The 17,868-nt window shown below is 41.4% G+C and overlaps 2 protein-coding genes across 2 annotated transcripts in view; one reads left to right on the top strand and one right to left on the bottom strand.

Moving 5' to 3' along the window:
* Positions 1-14,505, bottom strand: part of cfap69 (cilia and flagella associated protein 69) — a 16,780-nt gene extending 2,275 nt beyond the window's left edge. Inside the window, exons 1-23 of the mRNA XM_008422907.2 lie at positions 13,593-14,505; positions 13,129-13,188; positions 12,991-13,056; positions 12,776-12,885; positions 12,632-12,708; positions 11,436-11,534; positions 11,043-11,195; positions 10,106-10,283; positions 9,760-9,883; positions 9,638-9,686; positions 9,438-9,547; positions 9,034-9,250; positions 8,319-8,450; positions 8,130-8,245; positions 7,334-7,452; positions 6,391-6,665; positions 6,168-6,305; positions 5,485-5,561; positions 4,839-5,036; positions 4,022-4,108; positions 3,863-3,940; positions 1,392-2,735; positions 520-587 (exon numbers count right to left, since the gene is read on the bottom strand). Of these exons, the coding sequence (XP_008421129.1) occupies positions 2,646-2,735; positions 3,863-3,940; positions 4,022-4,108; positions 4,839-5,036; positions 5,485-5,561; positions 6,168-6,305; positions 6,391-6,665; positions 7,334-7,452; positions 8,130-8,245; positions 8,319-8,450; positions 9,034-9,250; positions 9,438-9,547; positions 9,638-9,686; positions 9,760-9,883; positions 10,106-10,283; positions 11,043-11,195; positions 11,436-11,534; positions 12,632-12,708; positions 12,776-12,885; positions 12,991-13,056; positions 13,129-13,188; positions 13,593-13,682 (2,643 nt within the window). The 5' untranslated portion in view covers positions 13,683-14,505 and the 3' untranslated portion in view covers positions 520-587; positions 1,392-2,645. The remainder of the gene's footprint in view (positions 1-519; positions 588-1,391; positions 2,736-3,862; positions 3,941-4,021; positions 4,109-4,838; positions 5,037-5,484; positions 5,562-6,167; positions 6,306-6,390; positions 6,666-7,333; positions 7,453-8,129; positions 8,246-8,318; positions 8,451-9,033; positions 9,251-9,437; positions 9,548-9,637; positions 9,687-9,759; positions 9,884-10,105; positions 10,284-11,042; positions 11,196-11,435; positions 11,535-12,631; positions 12,709-12,775; positions 12,886-12,990; positions 13,057-13,128; positions 13,189-13,592) is intronic.
* Positions 14,506-14,749: 244 nt separating this feature from the next.
* Positions 14,750-17,868, top strand: part of kdm1b (lysine demethylase 1B) — a 17,218-nt gene continuing 14,099 nt past the window's right edge. Inside the window, exons 1-9 of the mRNA XM_017307543.1 lie at positions 14,750-14,923; positions 15,567-15,688; positions 15,762-15,851; positions 16,149-16,260; positions 16,338-16,451; positions 16,531-16,569; positions 16,679-16,871; positions 16,939-17,123; positions 17,706-17,868. The exon at positions 17,706-17,868 is cut by the window's right edge and continues 1 nt beyond it. Coding sequence (XP_017163032.1) covers positions 14,765-14,923; positions 15,567-15,688; positions 15,762-15,851; positions 16,149-16,260; positions 16,338-16,451; positions 16,531-16,569; positions 16,679-16,871; positions 16,939-17,123; positions 17,706-17,868 — 1,177 coding nt within the window. The 5' untranslated portion in view covers positions 14,750-14,764. The remainder of the gene's footprint in view (positions 14,924-15,566; positions 15,689-15,761; positions 15,852-16,148; positions 16,261-16,337; positions 16,452-16,530; positions 16,570-16,678; positions 16,872-16,938; positions 17,124-17,705) is intronic.

Below are 17,868 nucleotides of genomic sequence, written 5' to 3' on the forward strand. Positions count from 1 at the left end.
GGTTAACTTGGTTGTTAAGTTGGTTAACCTGGTTGTTACATTGGTTAACCTGGTTGTTACATTGGTTAACCTGGTTGTTAAGTTGGTTAACTTGGCTTAGGATTGATTTGGTTTGGTTGGATGTTCGTTTAGGTTGTCAGCTTTGCTTGGGGATAACTTGAGTTGATTGTTGTTAGTTGATACAGTGGTCAGGTTTATGTCAGTAGTTTGGTTAATCAAGTTGGTCATATGTTTGGTTTGTTATTTAGTTGGCTCATAGGGTTGGTTAAGTGGCTGGCCAATCAGATGGCGGATCAGTCGGTTAGCTTGCTCTAGAGCAGGTTTGGTTTGAGGAGGACGCTCGGTCATTTGGCTGATTTGATTGGTTACTTGGTTGGTGAGTTGGTTTGTTTTTCAGTTGGTTAGTTAAGCTTTTGGCTGAGTGAATTAAAGACTTTCGACTATGTGCACCTGTTCAGAGACTATTTAAAGAAACAGTGACATAATGCTTCAATCGCCTCATCTGTACCGAACTCTCACCTGGAGGAGTCGGAAGTATCCTGGAGTCAGCCTTCCCAATCTGAACATCACGCCTGCCGCTGGAGCCGCTGACGAGATTAAAAAACGAGAACTGAGCATCAGTCAGTCTGACAATCAGTCAGATCAGGAGAAATCTTTGCTTTTTAAGCAGGTCTGAGAGAATCACAGCAACTCAGCACCAGATTTTGGTTTTGGATGATTTCTTAAATTACTCTGTACTTTAAAACCAGAAAAATAAACATTATTGAATTAATTGTTGTAATTTTGCTTCAGCCATTAAATATTTAATGGACAAAACAAACATTATGTTAGTAATTTAATAAAGATTAAAATAAAACAACCCCCCTGGACAATCCCATCCTTGGACAAAGGAAACATTTATTAACATAATAATCAGCATCATAACTAGGCCTGTCGCAATAAATCAATAAATTCCATGATAAATTAAAACAAGATAAATAATTTTTATTTTTCTACCAATAACTGGTGATAATTCTTCTGTCTGGTGTTTTAGTCTCAACTGAACCTTTTTTAAGGACAGTTTTGTTTGCAGAGACTTTATAACTCTTTTTAATTTTTGTTTCCGTTGTTTTGTTTGTTTATTTAAAATGTTTTCCAGTTTAATTACAAATTAAAGTTTGTTAAACTTTGAGATTGTATTCTTGCATTATTATGCCATGGAAAATGGTAACAAAACAACATTATCATTTATCGCAATAGCTTGTAGGATAATTTATCTTTCAGAAAAACGTGTTACCATGACAGGCCTAATCATAACCATCAAGTATCTAAAACATGTTTTTAGTTGCTGTTTGTCCCTCAGTCATTCTACAGCATCAGTCCTTCTTCAGGTAAAACAAAATGTTTCTCACAGTTTTCAGGAGCGAGTCGGTCCAGCAGCGATCCGCTTCACGGCCGGATGAGCTGACCAGGCTCCTGCATGTCCCGGATCTTTTGTCTGAAGCTTCGTAAAACGTCACGGATGATTCGGCCGTCCAGACGGTAATGATGGGAGCAGCGAGAGAAAAGTGGCTCTGTGCAGCTTGCTGCACGCTTGAAGGAACATTTGTGTTAATGCACTGCAGTGACTTATGTAACCTGAAAACACTGAGCATGAAACACTGGAAAAGTCTCCCAGTTTAGAGCAAAAAACTCCTTTAGGTTTTTCTTTAATGAGAAGCTGCTGCTGGACAAGTTCAGATTTTATTTTTGTTTTGGATTATTCTGGGGTTCCTCTGCTTTCATTACATAAAGATGTTAAAAAATCGTAACACAGTTCTTACTGTAGGTTATTATTGACAACAGATCTGAAGACAATACTTCAATGTAAAAAAGATTCAGAACAAGATGAAAACACACTTGGTTGAGTCTTTTCCTGCAGCCGTGTGTGCAGTTACCACTGCTGGCCAATAAGAAGATGGTTAGTTGAATAAACCTTCAGGAATCAGCATAACATCCTCAACAATGACAGAAACTCWGGAGGTAAATTCAATCAGCAGTTTGCTCCGTTTGCTGCACATTTCTGCCCTGGATTCACGAAGCAGAAAGCATTAAATACAWGCAAACATAAAAACACCAGAAAATCAAACAATCCCAGAAAGAGCTTCAGTTCCCGACAAGATCAAGACTAGTGGAGTTACAAAATGTTCAGGGAAAGGGTTTTTAAATCAGTATTTTTAAATGCACAATTCAAATTCTTCATTGATTTAATTAACTGTAAAAATGTAATCCAGATGATTTTTCATCCTCCACCTGATTTGATTATAAATGTTTTTGCAAACTTCCAGACAGAMATCATTGACAGAAAAGATTGATTCAACCCTCGTTAGCATAAATTAGGYTTGAAACTCGTGTTTATCACAGAAGTATCCTGCATGTGTTCGACCAGACTATAAGGAAGTGGCTGTGCAGACTGAGTGACATCACGTCTGTATTTTCTGCTCATTGTCTTACAGAAGCAGCCACACACAGAAAATGCAAGCGGTTTATTGCAGAAAATGTTTTTCTCTCGGTTTTGATCCTCAGAGAACTGAAGGAGCATTCAGAGCTGCTGGAGAATAAAAGTCTGACGTTGATCCAGGAGTCTTGGTACCGTCAGTTCTGGGCTCKTCTTCAGTCCGTTTGGCTCAGATTACGGTTCTGGCGAGCRACACGTCGACCCCTGAAGGACCCGGTTCCCCGGTGGGCTTCACTGCCATGATGTGGGTGATGAAATTCTGAAACACAAGCAGCATTACYGGTGATGAGAAATCAGACCTAATTCACACAGACCCACGTGTAAAAGTGACCAAATAAAAAGGTTTTTAGATTTTGCAGAAATGTCCTTTTGATCCGACAGACATCATGTCTCAAAACCGTGACGTCATGGGGATGAAATGTTCATTAGTCAACGCACAAATCCTTCTGGTTTCCATGGAGATCCAGTCTTAACACGGCTCTATTGCTTTAGTTAAAGTCAGGGTTACTTTCTGCAGCATTCCTGGAATACGCAGATACTTTCCAGTGACATCCCACAAACTTTTATAAAACTTTGTGGTACTACTTCAGGAACGTACTGGAGATGAGTCACTTGTAATATTGGGGCATTTTGGGGAATCCGGTTGTATTGGCAGGCGACGGATGAGATGCTGCTCTCCTGAAACTCACCATGAACTTTCCCCGACAGTAAAAGTTGCTTTCTTGGAAATTTCAAGCAACATCTCCAGACTATAAAAGTTGCCTTCCTTGAAATCCCAGCAACATTCCCAGACTGAAAAACTTAATTTCCTGGAACTTACCCAGAACTCTGCAGAACATTTCCAGGAAAACAGCCAGAAGGTTCAAGGAAAGTTCCAGGAAAGTTCCAGGAAAGTTCCAGGAAAGTACATTTTTAGGTCATGGAGTGTAGATTTGGGCTGCCCAGTGGCACAGTGGTATAGCTGTTGCGTTGCAGCAAGAAGGTTCTGGGTTCGATTCCCGGCCCCGGTCTTTCTGCATGGAGTCTCCATGTTCTCCCTGTGCATGGTGGGTTTTCTCCAGGTACTCCGGTTTCCTCCCACAGTCCAAAAACATGACTGTCAGGTTAATTGGCCTCTCCARATTGYCYCTAGGTGTGAGTGTGTGTGCATGGTTGTGTGTCTCTGTGTTGCGCTTCGACAGACTGGCGACCTGTCCAGGTGACCTGTCCAGGGTGACCCCGCCTCTCATTYAGAACATTAGCTGGAGAGGAACCAGCACCTCCTGACCCCACTAGGGATACGGGTGTAAAGAAAATGGATGGATGGAGTGTAGATTTGTCTAACGCCGTCTTGTTGAGTGTTTAGTTTGACAGAAACCAGAGGAAAGCAGAGTGTTGRTGTGAGACCTTCGGACGTCGATCACCAGGAGCTTCTTTAGGCTTCAGTTTGGATTTCAGGTGTTTTTTCCTCTGAGCTTTTTCCTCCTGCAGTTAAACCACGAGACGAAGGAAACGGTTAACTATCGTTGAGCCTGACAGTAATTTCAGCTGTTAATTGGAAAAAACCTTCAGGATGTCGTAGTTTGAAGTTCTGGCGACGTATTTCTCCCAGGATTTGGCAGCGATTTCCTCCTGTGTCTGGTGGGTTTTCATCTGAAATWAAAAAAAAACAGAAACTCCTCTGAGTTCATGAAAATAAAGACAGAACAGTAATATTCACATAAACCTCTCTACACGSTCCAGAAGAAGGATTTCCAGATTATAACTGGTTATTTTCATCCAAATAATGAAATATTTCTCACTTTGCACACTTTAAACGTTTATGACTTAATGGAGCTCAGAACAGCATCGACTACGCAGTAAACCCATAATAAACTCCTTTAAAGGTGTAGTTMAARATTTAAACAGACTATGACAGACTTATTTAAAACACAAAAAGTCAGAAAGATGTTAGAAACAATTGTACCTCAGTTGGAAGGATTCAGGTGTGGAATAGTTGTTGTGAAGAGTTTAAACAGTTTGTAACTCTTTAATTTAAACAGGTGAAGAAAATATTTTGCTAAACATAAAAAGTTTGATTGTTTCCTTTTATGAGTTTCTCTACAGACTCGGCTGAAATTCCTTTATAAGTTTTAGATAAACGCTGCAGCTGCCTCCATTTTGACGATGCTTTATAACACAGTGAAGGTTTAATAAGCTGAACTTTCTGTGACAGGGATTTAAATATTSTTTATCATTTCTGTATTGTATTATCTTGTGTTTTTTTCCAGCATTTTTTGATTAGTGTACAGGACGGTGAAAATGTCTGAAAATAAGACAGACTGTAAATGAAAGAAGCGTGGTGAAGGCCGTTTCTGGCGGATTTGACATGAACTCTCAGCACCTCTGCGTAGATGCGGATTTCCTCCTCGATCTCCCGCTGCTTCTCCTCCTCCAGGATGCGGATCTGCTCCTCCTTCACGCTCAGCGCCTTTCCCGTCAACGCCTTAGAAATGGAGTGCAGCGCGTTTTCGTCAGAGGTGACCGGCGTCACGTCGTCCAGACTCAGTTCGCTCCTGATCTCGTTCCAAACCTCGCAGACCTGCGAGGAGAAGCTCAAAACTTTCTCACAGAGGAAACGACTCAACTGGAGACGCTCCGAACATTTTCCTGATTTCGGGTTTCACAGAAACAGTTTCATGATCCATGGCTTTAAGCAGAAAAAAACTTTTATTTGTTACATTTTCTGTAAATTCATCCATATGTGAGTTTAGGACAGGCTTTTTAACGTGACTAAAAGCTCAAAGATGACTTCATAARCTGGCAGATTATTTCACTTATAAAAAGGGAAAAACGTCTTGTCAAAAGTGAAATAACCTGCCAGTTTTTATCAATTTTAAGGATTTTTTTTTACTCAAAATAAGCTCCTATATGTGCTGAAAAGTTACTTGCAGGTTAGTTTTGTGTTATTTCAAGTGTAGTCAGATATCTGCAGTAGAAAGTAGACACAGAAACAGTGTGAGASCCTTTAATTTGAAAGCTGTTGTCACCTTGAAGTCCAGGTATCTCATGACGATGCCCAGAGTCACATGATCTCCCACCGACAGCCCAGGAAGCTCCTGGAAACCTGGAGCCCAAACAYGGAGCAAACATTAACAGAAAGTAGGAACAGACAAAAASTAACGCTCCACTGTAGAAAATGRAATTGTTCTGCATTTMAAAAGCTACAAACAAAAATGTAATATTTGCTTCTCAATACAAAAATGAGCAGGAAACWGTTTTTTGGAGTAGATCTTGTGGGAAAATGAAGAAAGMTCATTGGTTCTTGTTGCTTTTGTTGCGATAGGCAGATTGTTTTTCTGGACAGACGGATGAATTTTTACCAAATACCAAGTTGAATTTTTCTCCCAGAATTCAGTTTGGTAACAGTTTGTCTGAAGGGGCTGACACAACAGTGTCATAAACATAAAGGAGTCTTTATAAAAGTTTGATGTTGTCATGAAGAGTCACTCAGTAAATAATGACACTTTTAATGCAAAGTTGCACTAAAAGTTGAACTTTTAATTTTAGTGGAACTTTGCATTAAAGTGCCATTATTTACTGAATGTCGCTTCGTGTCAACATGAAACATTTCTAAAGGCTCCTTTATGTTTATAACATGTCAGCTTTATGCCGTCCCCTCCAGGCGGAGTGTTGCTCTACTTTCTCTGTTTGGCTCCTGTTTCTCTCTCACCCAGCCTGGCGAGCAGCAGGTAAATCTTCCCTCGCAGGTTCTCCATTGTTTCCAGCACGGCTGCAGACGGCGCGTTGGCCGAAAACGACAGGTTGCTGATCTTGTCCTGGAAACGGGTCAGAAGTGGCTTCTCCGGATCTTTGGGGCAAAAACAAAACATCCAACCTGACAGATAATCTTTGAGACGAATCCGGTTCTCCCAGTGGATTMGTCTCAGTCTGACCTGCAATTCCTCCGTTTTCGTCCCGCAGGACGCCCAGCTCCTCCTCCTCGTCCCTCCAGAGCTGCAGCAGGACGCTGGGGGCCGAGCGGCCGTCGGCGTCCCTCCAGTCCAGGATCAGCGGCCGGGTGTTGGGGTTGTTGAACAGGTCCAGCAGGATGGAGAGGATGACGCTGTGCATGCACCTGGGGCTGAAGCGGAGCAAATCCAGCAGCAGGCCGGCGCCGTCCTTCCATAGAAACTGGTTTTCTGTGATGCAGCAGCCGACGATGCAGGACCTGGAGGGACGAACGGAAACTCTGCCATCGGTTCACTCGGCTCAGMTTTTCTGACAACAGGCTCCAGAATGAGCTTTTCACTGGCAGCAGTACATCTAAACACATTCAGCTGCTTTTCAGAACAAGAATGTTGAATTTAATTAACCTAAWTACATAACAAACCTGGTAGTGGCAGTGTCATGCTGTGGGAGTGACACACTGCAAAAACACAAAATCTTACCAAGTATTTTTGGTCCCAGTTTTTATCGCAAATATCTTAGTACACTTGAAATAAGATAAAACCAACAAACACGTAAGTTTTGAGCAAGATGTAAGAGATTGTTCTCAGTCAACAATTCCTGAAAATTGACAAAAAAGTTCAGAACTTCTTATTGATGAAAAAGTTCTAGTTCCTCTTGCAGATTATTTCACTCATAATAAAACAATTTTTACATGTTACCTGGAGAACATCCTCCAAAACTACAGSAACCTCTGCAGCCGAATGTCTGTTTTTCAGACTGTATGTATGTAGTTTTTAAATAAACAGAAGAATTTCCTTATTTTTAAATTTTAAAAAGCCCATTTTTTTCTTGGGAAACATGCTCTTAGTTAACCCCTTCATGCCCAGTGTGGGCGAACCTCCAGAACTGTAATGGTTTCCTGTTTTGAYGCGGTTTGGTTGGACTGACCACACGCAGTCGACGGTGGAGATCAGCAGCTTGTTGTGTCCCAAACCGCTGTAGAAGTTCTCCGAACCTTTCTTCAGGAAACGTACGACCATTTCCACCCCCTCTGACCCAAACAGCTCCTGGAAGACAGCAAAACATCCACGTTTGAACTTATTAACTCTCTACCATACAAGCTAAAGTCATCAGGCAGCAGCTGCTCGTGTTGGACCTACATTAATGGAGTTGGCCATTTTTCAGATTTTATTTTTACACCTGATTTTACCTTTCATTGCTTCTGTTTGTTTAGTTGTCCAAAGGGAATATTYCCTCTTAAAATTATATATGCACAGTACACAAAATTGGACTTTACATTGAAATGTACATAATTGAACTGCTTATTTTTTATGTATGTTGGATGTTAAGTTTCTTTTAAACAAATGTAATCTATTCCATGGGTTTACGCTACACCTTGATAATTACAATAACTTTATTTATGAAGCTCTTAAGCAAAGTGCTGGACAAAAAGACAAAAAACTGAAGTAAAACAGTTTAAAAACAGATAAAATAGCAACAAAAAAAGCAGTAGTAGGTAGAACAGTAAGGCACCAAATTAAAGGGTTTTAACTCGGCTTTAAAAACCTTCACACCTTGTAATGCGCATCTGTCTATCTTGTTTTTTTTTAGATTAAATTCCCATCTTTAGTTTTATGCTCCTTTTCTTTCCGGTTGATGTTTAGCATAGCACATATTAGCTTTTCTTCGTGTTTTGCTTGTATTTGCGTTATGAGTGTAATCTTTTGAGGGAAGAGCTTTTTGCCTTTCTGTGCAGGTCGGTCTCACACAGCGCTGACAGGATCAGCTGGATGTTCGACATCATCTCTATGGTTACCGCATCGCCCTCGTCACAAACGTCTTCCAGCTGGATTATAATCCCTGGGAGGGAGACACGCCTCACTGCTCTAGCCGTTCACGGCGGCCATTTTGCTGCGGTTGAAGGGGGCGTTACCCAGAAGCTGGTGGATGGCTCCCTGGTCGCTGAGGTCCTGCTTGACGGACTGCTCCCCCAGAGACGTGACGGCGCGCAGGACTCTGATGCAGCGCTGCATCTGCAGCTTTCGCCTGTCTCTGGCATCTGAAGCTAAGAGCAGAACAAAAAACATTCAATCTGAAATCTGCAGACGGTAAAAATGACCTGCTACCATTTCCAGGGCCAGATTTATAAGGAACAGTTTTAGTGCCCAATCCATGACTGAAAAAATATTTTGCTAATGCAAAAATACAAAATGCTACCAAGTGGTTTTGTTTAGTTTCAAACATCTTAGCACATTTGAAATGAGACAAAATAACTTAAAAGTAGCTTTTCAGCTAACTGTGGAGCTCGTTTTAAGTAAAAAATTCCTTAATATTAATAAAAAGTTGAAGTTCCAAGACATTTTTCATGATATAAATGAAATATAACACTATCAATGGACCGAGTAGTTTTTCATCATTAGCAATATTGACTTTAAAAAAACCTCATATTTCTTGCTGAAAAGTTATTTGCAAATTGGTTTTATTTTAATTCAAGTGCACTAAGAGCTAGATAAAAAAGATAATATTTTGTGTTTCTGCAGTGTTAATAGTCGTCCTAAACATAACCGGGTAAAAACTGATGTTGGAAGGTTTCATGCGTCCCGTGGCTCCATCGTGGCCCTGGGCTCCTGCCGTAACGCGCAGCGTACCGCAGCACCACTCCAGCAGCAGCAGCAGGTGCGTGTTTCCCTGGCAGCCCATGTAGTCTTGCAGCATGACCGGCGCGATGCTGGCCAGCGTCTCCAGCGCCTGMAGCTGCAGTTCCTCCTGCTGGCTGAGGATGGCGCTCTGAGGGGAAGACGGCTGCTTCTCAGGCGGATCCACGAAACGCAGCAGGCTCACCATGACCAGCTCCTCTCTGAAGAGCTGATGGAAAACAGAAAATTCAGACTCAATTTCCCAGAGTCAACATGTTAGAGGGAGTATGGCAAGCCATTTTAACATAAACTCTGTTTCCTCTGACCATCTGTAAAAACATTAAATATTAGTTTTGTCTACACACAACTACATTCTGACTGTCTATGCTAAAACAGCCTGCCGTAGTGTGACTGACCTGCGTAGCAGCAACGTTTCTGGACAACAAAATCAGCAGATTCAGCAACAGCTTCTTCATCTTCAGGTCTTCTTTGCTCTGGGTGAGTTTCTGCGCTGAAGAGATCTCCACTTGAAATAAAAAGACACTTTTATTCTTCTCAAAAATCACATTTAATTACTTTCTAAGACAAAACTAACTGGGAGGAGAAAATGTCTCACATTCTGGAAGTGTGATGTAGCCCAGCAGCTGTTTGGCAAATAAGCTCTCCTGCAGGTCAGAAAGCGGTTTTCAGCAGGACGCTGGTCTACAGAAGTGATTTATTTAAACCGGTCGTACTCACGATGAGCGGACAGTTTGGATTTTCTGCGATGAGAGTTGTGAACACCAGCAGGTAGTTCCTGAGCTGCATGTCAAAGCCCTGGGATGTGAGCGCCAGGACGGACGAAAACGCTTCCTTCAGAGACCTGGAAGGCATGGACCAAGTCACGCTACGGCAGGCCGTTTAGCATAAAATCTGTTCAGTCTATCTGGAATGGTAATTCAAAAATATCTGCTTCTATGTTTTGACTAGTAGATTTTGACAAAATATGGGACGACTTCATGTAAGTGCGCTGAAGTGCGATTTAATGCTAAAGTGGCCTGCCGTAGAGACGCTGTTTCACGGTGTGAGAGCATGCGACGCCTACACCACGCAGTCGAGGCTGCAGAGCTGAGCCACGGCGTCGTCCCGGCCGCTGCTCTCCAGCAGGACCCAGAGGATCTCCGAGCAGCAGGACAGGAACCGGCCCGGCGGGTCGGCTCCGTTCATGTGCAGACACACGGTCCCCGCTGCTCCTGCGTCCAGCATCGACCTGCAGATCAGGTCTGCAAAACGGTCAGAAAAACTGATGAAGGGATGAATGGCCATGGAGAATCACAGTTTCTAGTCCTGAATCGATTCAAAATGCTCAAAAAACTAATTTAGTCAGCTTCATTTGTTTGTAAAATATTTTGAATAAATCTTTGATGTATGTTTTATTTAAGAAAAATCCAGGCTGACCTCATTAGTCTGGAATGTCTAATGAGGTTAAATTAACCGTAAATTAAGGTTAATTTAAGTTACAGAATTTTATGCACGAACGGATTTTTGTCTAAATTTAAAGTGAAGAAATTTGATACATTATTGGACCTCACAGAATAGTTTAAATAAATTGTTTACACTCTTTTCCTCTCGTCAGTAGGCCTGTTGCAATAATCAATATATCAATTAATCGCATGATAAAGTAAAACAAGCTCAATATTTAACTGTTTTTTAAAAATTATCTTCCAGTTCCAGTGTTAAATGTTCATTAGAATTTAAAGTTTATTCATATCTGAGAACGAGTTCTTGCATTATTATGACATTACCCTGGTACTACTTTAAAATGGTCTCAAAACAACGTTATCGTTTATCGCAATAACTTCTGGGACAATTTATCGTCCGGAATAATTTATCATGGTGAGTCACATAATTTAAACTGAATCTCTAAACCGTTTGGATGAAAACGTTGGTTTCTGAATTAAAACTCGTTTCTGAGCGGATTAGACTCGGAGAGATTTGCGTCTGTTTCTTCCTCCCTGCCTGCAGAGGGCAGTGTTCGTCACCAGAGAAGCTGCAGAGGAACTGCAGGGTTTCCAGCAGCTGCAGCTTGATGAACGACTGGTTCTGCAGCGCGGCAATGGACTCAACCAGCAACTTGGGAAGGTCGCTGTGCTCCACCAGCTGCAGCCGGTAGAAAGGAGAGATGGTCTGGATATCTGAGCAGAGCAACAGGGGAAAATGATAAACATTAGGGCTGAGACAATTAATCAGAATAATAGGGATTAATCGATTATTGAAACGTTAGCTGGAGAGAAATGCTGCCCGAGGAATGCTTGGAGTAAAATGTGAACACAACCTGAGGGCAAAGTTAATCTGTTAAACTGTCAGAGCCTCCAGGTTCATTTTGAAGCTCCCTCCTGCCTCAGCTAACAGCTGCATCAAGTCGCTGGATTTACCTTCAGGCTGATCCTTGGACGCCTCCAAGCTGAAAAACAACTGGACCATTTCCACGACGCGCTCCTGAATGTCAGGGTTCGGGATCTTCATCAGACGACCTGCAGACAGACGCATGAGCCGCTGCTGCTCCTCATCATCACCGCACCGACCGGAGAGACACTTACACTGCAAAAACTCAACAACTGACCAAGTGTTTCAGTCTGTTTTTAGAGTAAATATCTTATTACACTCAAAATAAAACAAAACTAAATTATACGTAGCTTTTCAGCAACATACACAAGCTTATTTTAAGTAAAAAATCTCTTAATATTGGTGAAAAAGTTCTAATTCCATTGGCRGATTATTTTACTTATAACAAAAAAGTAAAATAAAAAAGTTCACTGAAAACAAGAAAAATAACTTTTCAGTGAAATAACCTGCCAATAGAACTGGTAGTTGTGTTTTTATAAGTATTATGGAGTTATTTACTTAAAATATGCTCCCATATATTGGTAAATAATTACCTTTAGGTTAGTTTGGTCACATTTTAAGAATACCAAAGTATTTGTACTACTACACCAAAAAACCTGATAATATTTTGAGTTTTTCAGTGCATCTATTTATGTGTCAATCCATAATATAAAAACTATCATTTTTCATATTTATAGTTTTAATTCATTTGTAATCTTTTTTAATAACATTTTTATTTTTTTTAATCTAACTTGACAAATATTTTTAGAGCTTTTAATTTTTATTTCATTTATTTTACTTTCTGATTGCTTTAATTAAAACATTTAGTTATTCATAAATAAAATATTTTTTCATTTATAAATACATAAATTATATTTGAATACATTTTTATGTATTTAGATTTAATTTTCAGTAATTTAGGTTTATTTTTTATTTTTCCACTGGTACTCTTTCTGGCCGGAAAGCCTCCTCACCATCACCCTAATCTTTAGCTCCCTCCAGAGATTCAGAGTCAGGACTCAGGCCACAACTTTAACATTTGAGTTAGTAAAACTAAAAAATTGCTACTACAGTATATTTTAACACAGTAATGCGTAGCAGTGTGGATCTACAGCATTATTGCTCTTTTCTAGCTTTTTGATTAACTTCAAACGTGGAGAAGCGGCCGGTTTACCGCTCACATAACTAGAAAATGGGTTAAAAACCAGATAAATGTGTAAATCTGTTGAAACAGCGGCGTACGTACCCAAGCAGGAGAGGAAGTTTATGGCGTCCTGAGCGTAGATCAGGTCATCGGACGATTTGCTCTTCAGGAAGGGAATCCTGAGCAGAAAACAGAGACGCTGCTGATGCAGAAACTGATAAAAATTCACATTTCTGAGTTTCCTACCTGCTGATTTTAAGAATTTCGCACAGAAACGGTGCATATTTGGGACGCTCGATCACTTTCTCAGCACAGATGTTGATTATCCTTGCTATATCTGCAAGCTCCCTTAAATGCTGAACATACTTTAAGAAGATTTAACGTGCAGGAAAGAAAAATAAAATGTTGACTTTCCATCACGACACAAGAGGGAAAGCATGATAATCCAGGACGGAGGATACGAAGCCGGACGTGTTCCTCTTCAGGAGCTTCTTCAGGACAAACAGGTGCCTCTCCGTCAGGTTCGTCTGCAGGACAAAACACATGATTAGATGCAGAAACGCAACTTCGCTGAAAGAAAAGTGAAAAATTTAACTGACCGTCAGAGGATCCTCAAGAAGATTAAGAATCCTCACGAGGTCCAGACTTTTAGGAGTAGCCTGTAGAAAAATCAGCAGGGAAAATTTGATCTGAAACATCCCATTGGTTTAAAACTACCAAAGTGTTTTAACTAATAGGAATTATGTGGTTGATTAAAAAAAACTAAATAATAATAATCAATCTTTTAGAGGATAAGCTTTATTTTCTTGTTACATCAAAATACTAATTAATTTCATATTAAAACAATTGGAAATTTTCACATTTTATATTTAAAAAATGTGTTCTCAAACACCACAATTACTGCTATGGTCCTTGTACTGGATTATTTTTAAAATAATTTCTTCAGGGTTTTAGATATTATTTATCTTCCATACAGTTTCTTCCTCTTTTTTTTTTTTTTTAACTCTCTCTATACCATGATACGAGTCTTTCTTTGTGATAATACAAAATGAAGACACTTTACCTCCTGGACGTTTGTAATCTTAGACGACGCACTCAGACTTATCCTGGGAATTCCCGTAAACTCCCGGCTCACAGTTTGTCTCAAATCCATCCCGGGACAGAGGAGCAGCTTCCGCTTATTGCTACAAAACAGTCGGTTACCCGAAACTTTGCTGAAAAACTCGTTTCATTCACCTTTAAAACGCCGTTTATGACGGCTAGGAAACTATTTTCTAATTGAAACAAAACCGGAACGTAATATTTGGTTGTTTCTGACAGTAAATATTAGGTAAAAATAGTAAAAACATTTCGGCACTAATCAGAGTCCAAGAAGTAGGCAACGCACACCGCTGGTTGCTATGGTTACTTTGTTTAAAAGCGACGGAAAGCTGCACGAGGGATGGTGCGTTCAATTTAGCTTAAAAGGTCGAAATTCTTGGATTAAACTTTGGTAAAATCATCATAATAGAACATAAGAAAGACGAAATCAAAACTGGGGAGCTAGAATTTCATCCGCTATCTGGATATCGGTATTCTGTAAAGCTTCGGAATCTAAGAAATTGTACTAATAAGTCATTGTTTGCTCACCTGAAGTTTTATATCGCTTTAGTTTAATTTTACATAGGCCTACAGAATCATATTCTCTTATATACAAATATCTTGAATATTAGAAGTTATTAAAATGTTCTAGAAATAAATTGTGAATGGATTGTACAGGTTGTTTTCAAATGTAATATCGGATTTACGAGGTACTTTAAATGTAACACCAAAAGCAAGCCGAATCAAACCGCCCATTTCCTGGGCTTAACAGGAAGTTGTTTTCTGATGTCAGCTGCGCTTTTCTTACTTCACAACAACAAAAGATAATTTAACTTATTTATTGAACCTTTTTATAAACAAACAGGCAGGTTGAGCCCCGATTTAACAGGAGTTCAGCGGGACGCCATGTTGTCGGACGCAGGTTGGTGTTACAGCTGCTAACTGCTAACATGCTAAAGTGAAAAGCTGCTGTTTGGTTCATTTAAAGAGCTTAAAATGTCCAAAACTCAGCGCCTGCTCGCTGTTAATGACCCCAGTCAGCTTGTGATCGGTTTTAAACTGTTTATAGCCGCATCTTTAATTAAAACACGCTAATCTGTCGCAGTAAAGGCCTGTCTGCTGCTCTGCTCCATTGTTCCTCTCCGACACATTTCGATGTTGTTGTCTGCAGATTACTCGGGGAACGGCTCCGGTGCTCGCAGAGCCAGGAAACGGAGCTCCGGTGAGTCCTCGGGGGACGGACAGACCCTGCGCTCCTCCGGGAGGCAGAGCACGACCCGGGTGAAGCGCAGCAACAACCCTCCACCTGGACAGGTGAGCTGCAGCGGGAGGGCTGTGTTCATGCCGTAAACGTGTCTGCTTCGATGCTAAACTAACTTCCATTTCATTTCGAAAACTACATGTTTAGATACTCATATTGAAAGAAGAAATATTTGTTTTCATAATTACATATTTGTTAAACGTTCTTAAATATTTTTCCAAATTTACCAATTTACTTCAACCGCAGCTGACAAAAACTCAAGTTAGGCCCATTTGTTAAAAAGAAAAACAAAATAAAACAAAAGTAGTCCATCCATCCATTCAAGCCTCTCTGCTATGATGCAGCTTCTCCCCATCAACAAAGCTCATCGTGAATGCTAAAGCTAGTTAGCATTTCTACCCATGAGGGCGGATAGAACAGTTTTTTCTATAATAATAAGTTGTTTCTCCGCCATTGGAACATTTAGCATCTAGTTCATGAGATTGATTGACAGCGCTGAGACCTTCCTCTTGGTTTTGTGCATTTCTTCAAATGGCAATAGCAGCTCAGGGAGGAGGTGGAGGAGATTATTGATATTACACTGTCACACCATGGTGACAGGTTTAACAAAAAAGCATCTTTTTGTAAAGATGACGTACTGCAGCTTTAAATGCCATTTACATTTACTGATCTTTTATTCTCTCCTCTGGATGCCAGAGTAAAAGGAAAGCCACGGAAACAGAGGAGGAAGATGAGCAGGCTGAGAAGAAGTACAGGAAGTGTGAGAAGGCGGGATGCTCGGCCATCTACCCAGTTTGCTTTGCGAGTGCATCAGACAGGTAGTGGAGCTGAAATAAGGTGAGAGGTCAGTCACTCAGATTGTCTCTAACAGAGGCTTTTCTTTCCTTTTAGGTGTGCAAAAAATGGATACACTTCTCGCTGGTACCACCTGTCATGTGGTGAACATTTTTGCAACGAGTGCTTTGATCACTACTATAGAAGGTAAATCTACCTGCAGCACTCACTGGAAGGATATTATGATRCAGCAAATTCAGGGCAGCACTAMAAACTATAAGTACTTGGTAACATTTTTGTGTTTTTTCAATGTGTCATTAAACATCCAAAACATTTTTTAAAAATCCAAATTTTCTATTTTTGAATTTAAATTTGGACAAAAAATGTTGGCCAAATTTTTACCATTAATGACTTCTGTTGAGGGGCCAAACAAAACATTTCAAGGGCCACAAATGGCCCAAGAGCCACAGTTTGGACAACCCTGGTATAAGTCTTTCTGTGCAGTCACAAGGACGGCTACGAGACGTTTGCTTCCTGGAGGAAGGTGTGGACTAGTAACGGGAAAAGTGAGCCAAGCCTTAAGGCCTTCATGGCCGACCAGCAGCTGCCGTTCTGGGTGAGCAGCTGAACATTTCCTCCTTCACAACAGGTTTTTTTTTTATCTCATCAGTAACGTTGGTGCATTCCCTTCAGGTTCAGTGCACCAAACCAGACTGCAGGAAGTGGCGCCAGCTGACCAAGGAGATCCAGCTCACCGCCTCCCTGGCAGCAGCCTACCGCTGCGGGATGAAGGTCAACAACGTCAAGGTATAGAGGAGCCACAAAAATCAGAGTCCACCCAGTTTTCGCCGTTTGGTCACCATGGAAACATTGTTTCTGCTCGCAGATTGAAGGACCTGATCAGTGTTCCCAACCAGAGGACTTGGTAAGATGCAGAAATGATTTAAAACCAAAATAACAAATCACAAAGCTTTGTAGCTAACAAAGCATCGCTTCCTGACAAATGAGTGTTCCCGGGTGGTTTTTGTCTCCAGAGGGTTGCAGAGGTGAGCGAGAGCTGGTGGCACTCCATGCTGATCCTGCCTCCGCTGCTGAAGGAAAGCCCGGCCGGCGCGTTCCTCTCGGCGTATTATCCTGACTGCGTGGGGATGAGTCCGTCCGGCTCTCCCTGCAACGTCTCCGTGGCCGAGCTGCGGGCAGAGCCGTGCAGAGCCGTGCAGCCGCAGAGTAAGTTCAGGAGATGGGCCGACGTTCTGGATCGGAGCGAAGCATCATCACCTCTCCTCTCCGTCAGTTCCAGGCCTCTGTCCGTACTTCCAGCCCTTCTACCAGCCCAACGAGTGCGGCAAGGCTCTGTGTGTGCGGCCCGACATGATGGAGCTGGACGAGCTGTACGAGTTTCCAGAGTTTTCCCGGGATCCCACCATGTACCTGGCCTTGAGGAACCTCATCCTGGCCTCCTGGCACAAGAACTGCAAGGTGAGCACCAGGTGGCAGAGTGAGGCTGTGCACCTAAAGGGGCAGTATCACATAAAATCAACTTTTTTGATATTCCCATCATGTTATAATGTTATTGCCTCATCAAAAACATTCCTGCAATGTTGCATTGATTCCTTCATGCATGTTTGAGAAATCCTTTAGTCTCTATGGCAACCATTCAGCTATGCAATACACCTGGGTGGACCTAGCTCTGCCTTCATGGCGCAGCTCCTCCCCCACTCAGCTCCTTCAAACTAGCCAGCAGCAGTTAGCAAACGGCTGGTGGATCTGCTCCTTATAGGAGCCGCTGCTCAGAGCAGCACTGGTAAAAATGTTGTTAAAGGGTTAATTAAAATTCAGATTTTTATGACATCAGAAGGTAACATAGTTACTTGATTGTGTTATAAAATGGCACTCTGTGCCTGGAAAGCACACAATACGACCACATGTTCTCCTTCCAGAAAAACTAAACTGTTTACATTCAAATTAATTTTTATCAGTCGTTCTCCAGCCTCCATTACCAAAAATCTGAATTAGAAGCAGGAAATGATCAAATGTATTTTTCCCTGTTTTTTTCTGAAGGAAGTGCTAACGGCTGAGAAGTGTGCTCAGCACATCATCGTTCGTGGTTTGGTGCGCGTGTGCTGCGTTCAGGAGCTGGACCGGGTTCTCCACTTCATGACCAGGAAGGGCCTGATCAACACCGGCGTTCTGGCAGTCAATCAGCCTCTGCTGCCTGAAAGAT

Source organism: Poecilia reticulata, linkage group LG11 (assembly GCF_000633615.1).
Source record: "Poecilia reticulata strain Guanapo linkage group LG11, Guppy_female_1.0+MT, whole genome shotgun sequence".
NCBI classification, from domain to species: Eukaryota; Metazoa; Chordata; class Actinopteri; order Cyprinodontiformes; family Poeciliidae; genus Poecilia; species Poecilia reticulata.